At 33.9% G+C, this 5,000-nt stretch overlaps 2 protein-coding genes across 3 annotated transcripts in view; both read left to right on the top strand.

Annotated features, from left to right (window-relative positions):
• Positions 1–5,000, top strand: part of LOC124429053 (carbonic anhydrase 7-like) — a 393,187-nt gene that overhangs the window by 18,679 nt on the left and 369,508 nt on the right. The window lies entirely within an intron of this gene.
• Positions 1–5,000, top strand: part of LOC124429030 — a 44,023-nt gene that overhangs the window by 18,620 nt on the left and 20,403 nt on the right. Inside the window, exons 1-3 of one of the 2 annotated variants that reach the window (XM_046973739.1) lie at positions 3,123–3,233; positions 3,635–3,779; positions 4,142–4,306. In XM_046973739.1, the coding sequence (XP_046829695.1) occupies positions 3,199–3,233; positions 3,635–3,779; positions 4,142–4,306 (345 nt within the window). In that variant the 5' untranslated portion in view covers positions 3,123–3,198. Of the gene's footprint in view, positions 1–3,122; positions 3,234–3,634; positions 3,780–4,141; positions 4,307–5,000 lie in introns of those variants that run through there. The other variant, XM_046973740.1, reaches the window with a different exon arrangement.

A 5,000-nucleotide genomic window follows, 5' to 3' on the forward strand; every position in this document is an offset into this window, starting at 1 on the left:
TTCATTTAATTATTTTTAATTAATCGATATTTTTCATACGTCCATCATTCTCTCCATTTTCTTTCCTATCATTCATTTTACATCTTGATTCGAAACTTGATATTTTCATTTTTTATAATAAATAATCGATAATTTTGAAAACAAAAAAAGAATCACTGATAACATCTACTTGCAAAATTTTTTTGTTCGCATTGCCGCCATTTGTCGATTAGAAAAAAAAAAGAAAAAAAGAAAAGAAAGCAAATTATTTCCATATAATCCTATTTATTCAAATATTGCGATATATTTTAAATATCGTAGATAGAAATGCATTTATTTATCTTTCCACGTTTAACTGTCAATTTATATCTTTATTTCGCGCTTTATCTAATATTTATACATATTTTTTATAAATAAATTTCCACTCAATCTATCCCTCTCTCTCTCTCTCTCTCTCTCTCTCTCTCTCTCTCTCCATCCATCTATCTATCTATCTATCTATCTATCTATCTGTCTATCTCTCCGTTGAAGACCTTCAAGAAGGAAGAAAGAAAAAACGAAAAAGAGTAACGAAACAACGATCGACATACGATCGATATCGATCACTTAGAAACGATAGCATTATCACGATTATCCGTCCTTCTACTTCTTCCAACCGCGTAGTAGCGATTACGACGAGGTACATAAAGGATGGAAAAAACAAAATACCTTTTACATCGATACAAATCTATATACATATGTGTATATACATACATACATATATGTATATATATGAGAGATGGAGGAAAGAACGGTAATCGATTGATCGCCATTTCTTTCTCGTTATCGCGCATTATCAGGCTACCTTTGAGCATCATCGGTGTCATGAGTAACCCAATTTCAAGATATCGATGTGTGTCTCTACGGATCATATATACATATATATCTATGTAATACATATATACATATATATCTACATATATAGGTATATAGTATAGGGCATACCGCTCTCGGCGGGAGTTACGGACCATTGAGAAAAAAGTGACAAAGGTGGTTGAAAAAGGGAGTGTAAGTACCTACGATGTGCTGTCTACTTCTGTATTTATCGACCATCACACACGTATCATCTATGTACCTACATACGAAATTTCCACGCGCTCTTTCTCCCTCTCTCTCTCTCTCTCTCTCTCTCTCTCTCTCTCTCTCTTCATAGATCGATTTCGTTCTTCCTTCTTTTAAGTCATTTATTTGTCGTTTTATCTATCGATTCGTAACACATTTATAAGCACAAATTAAAAAAATTCTAATATTATATATTTATTATTCGACACGTTAAATCTTTTAATATGAATTATGGCAAATGAAAATAAAACAAAAAAGAAAAAAAAAAAGAAATAAATTATTATGAGATGAAAAAAATGAAGTGAATTTTTTGCCGATCGAATCGAATTGGATTGAATCGATCGTTCGATCGATCGGTTTTAATATTACAATCGGTAAGAAAATCGAATCTTTTCGTTGCAGATCAATAGCTATATATTTCTTGAAATGATCTTAATCATTATCGTTGATTATCCACATGATTTCGTTGTACGCAAGAGCGACTGAAAAACAAGTCGAAGGCTACGAATATCGGAGGGGAAAAGATAGCGAACTATAAAAACGAAAGATAGAAAGAAAGAAAAAAAAAAAGTAAAGAAAGAAAGAAGTATAGCAGGAAGGAAAGAAATAGGTAGAGGGTAGAATATTTTCTAAGGGTCGATCGGCTAGGAAAAAAGGGTGAGCCTTAGACGCTCGCCTTGAAATTCTCTCCCTCTCTCTCTCTCTCTTTTTCTTCGACTAAAAGACAGGTACGGTACGGGAAAACGAGAAGCACCAGGTGCACTTTGCCAATGTGTATACTACCTGCAAACGAAAGCAATAAGTAGTAGACAAGGCAGGTGTACCTAAGGTCTCTCGGAATTTCTTATGAGAAAACTAAACGTAGAGCTAATAATTATTATATCATTAGCATAATAATAATGATGATGATGATGACAATAGTAATAATAATAATAATAATAATAATAATAATAATACAATATGTATATATACAATGTAGGTTTAATTCGTGTAAATTCATAAAAATAAATTTTCAATTGAAAAGTTGGGGAGGAAATATCGTTTACAGAAACAAAATGAACAATAATTCTCTACGAGAAAAAGAAAATTTTTAGAAATAACAAATAATATCTCGAATTCTTAAAACGCCTTACAACTATTCATTAATAATAAACATCATTGAAAGAAATTACTGACTAGTATAAAAAAAAGAGACATTACTAAAAAAAGAAGAAAATAATTATCGAACTTTTACAAAATACGCTAAATAAATAAAATGAAAATTAATAATAATAATAATAATAATAATAATAATAATAATAATAATAAAGCAAGTAGAAAGAAGAAGAAGTTGAAGAAGAAGTAAAAAGATGAAATAAAGAAGGAGAAAGATAGAGAAACCACAGAAGGAGAGAAAAAGAGAGAAAGAGAAGAGCTTAAAGTTTCGACGTTATCGGCGCACGTCTAAGCAACTGATAAAAGTCCGTGTTCCTACGGACAGATAACGGTCGGAATGGCCCGTATAAAGAGTCAGATAGATAGAGGTAGATAAAGCACACGGTCCAACAGAACAGGTGAATGTCGTGGGGAACGACAGACCAACGCCCGAACTCTTCCTCTCTTCGACTCGTTATTTTCGCGCTCGCCGGATCGTCGATCGCGACTCTCTCTCTCTCTCTCTCTTTTTCTCTCTCCCCTTTCTCTCTCTCTCTCTCTCTCTCTTTCTCTCTGTCTTTCTCTCTCGCACTCTGCCTGTCATTTTTACAAAAGGAGACCCGAGAGAATACTTTTAGTTATTTTATATTCTTCTCTCTATCTCTCTTTCTGTTCTCTCTGTCCTCTCTATTCTCTATTCTCTGTATCACTTCGGAAGAACATTTCTTATCAACGTTTTTCTCTGGCATACTTTGTATTTCTTGAAAGAAAAAAGAGAAAAAGAGAAAAAGAAAAAGAAAGGAAAAAAAAATAATAAAAAATAAAAGAGGACGAAGAAGACAGAAGGAGGGGGTATTGGTGGAGGAGGAAGAGGAGGAGGAAGAAGAAGATAAAGAAGAAGAGGAAAGACAGAAAGAAAGAGGAGAGAGAGAGATAGGAAGAAAGAAAGAAATAAAGAAAGAAAGAAAGAGAAGGAATATATTCATGGAGACAGATCGTTATTGGGGCGTACACTACAGGTACGAGAAAGACACTGAGTATGGATCGATCATCTCTCTCTTTCTCTCTTTCCTTTTTAACGTATAGTTACAAACGATTCTCTCTTTCTTTCTCTTTCAACCCAATTTGAATATTGGAAAGGCCAGTGATCATCGACTATAATTTTTAGAGAGAGAAAGAGAGAGACGCGTTTTTTTTCTTCTTTTAACTATTCCATTGCAATCCTCTTTAACACGTTCAAATTCCGCGGGTAAATGAAAAAGAAAATAAAAGTGATATATGTGTATATATATATATATATATATATATATATGTATGTATATATATACGTGCACACACTAACGCATACGTACATAGGCTATGTATATAGATCACGGTTCGATATCCAGTCTTTGATATATCTTCTCTCTGTATGTTACAGCGGCGGCATGGCTGGGCAGCACTACTGCCTACGTTGGAACAACTACCAGTCCAACATGACATCCGTTTTCCATCAACTCCTGCAAAACGAGGCCTTCGTAGACGTCACCCTGGCATGTAACGAAGCTTCGTTGAAGGCACACAAGGTAAGTGTGAGTGAATGAGAGAATCGGAGAGAGACAGAGAAAAAGAGAGGAATAGAGATAGAGATAGAGAGATAGAGAGAGAGAAAGAGATGAACGTTGATTTTTTTCTCTCTCAGAAATCTTTTCTTTTTTTTTCCTTTCTTTTATTTGTCACGTTTCTAATTAAAGGGTAGATATAACATTACATTATTATATATATATATATATATAGAAAGAAATACTGATTGATTTTCTTTTTTTTTAATCTCACAACCGTATCTAATTCCCTTATATGCATCTAATTCTTATTCATAACATCTTTATTACAATATCTGGTCTTTTTAATTCGATTCTATATACCTTGGCTCATTCTATTTGCACAGGTGGTCCTATCGGCCTGCAGTTCCTACTTTCAGAAGCTCCTACTCTCAAATCCATGTAAACATCCAACGATCATCATGCCGCAGGACGTATGCTTCAACGATCTCAAATTCATCATAGAGTTCGTCTACAGGGGCGAGATCGACGTTTCTCAAGCAGAACTTCAGGTTAGTTGGAGTTAATAAAAATAATTAAAGAAAAAAAAAAAAAAAAGAAAAGAAAAGAAACAATAATAACAATAATAATAAAAACAATACAAAAAAAAAAAACAAAGAAAGAAACAAAACAAAACAAGAGCGTATATATAATAAAATAACAAAGTAAAATCGAATGTCGTATATACGATAAGAAGAGCTACGATAATGTATCGATGACGGGGATCCCAAAATTCTCGCATTTTTATCTTATCGCTTTATTCTTCTTCTTCTTTTTTTTTTTGTTCCATATTTTTTTCCTTTTTTTTTAATCGTCTGTACGAGAAATTCACGAGCGTACATCTCGCGACACCGTAGGATTATCTCGTTTTTACAAACGCGCGCGCGCATGTATGTACGAGGTTCTATTTTTCTTTTTTCCCTTTTAATCGGCTCTTCGAGAGATTCACGAGTGTATACCTCGCGACACCGTAGGATTCCCCTTCTCTCGCCCGCCCACCACCTTCGATTCTTCTTACGTACATACGAGATTCTAGCGCGGTAATTTTGATTTCACGTTTACCGTATGGATCGACACTTTGCAGCATGATAAATCAAAAATTTATCTCTTTCTTCTCTCCTTTCGTTCCACCTCTCGACTCTCTCTCTCTCTCTCTCTCCCTCCTCTCGTTTCATCCTTTTTCCTTTCTTTCTTTTCCGTTTTATT

Source organism: Vespa crabro, chromosome 14 (assembly GCF_910589235.1).
Source record: "Vespa crabro chromosome 14, iyVesCrab1.2, whole genome shotgun sequence".
In the NCBI taxonomy this organism is placed as follows: Eukaryota; Metazoa; Arthropoda; class Insecta; order Hymenoptera; family Vespidae; genus Vespa; species Vespa crabro.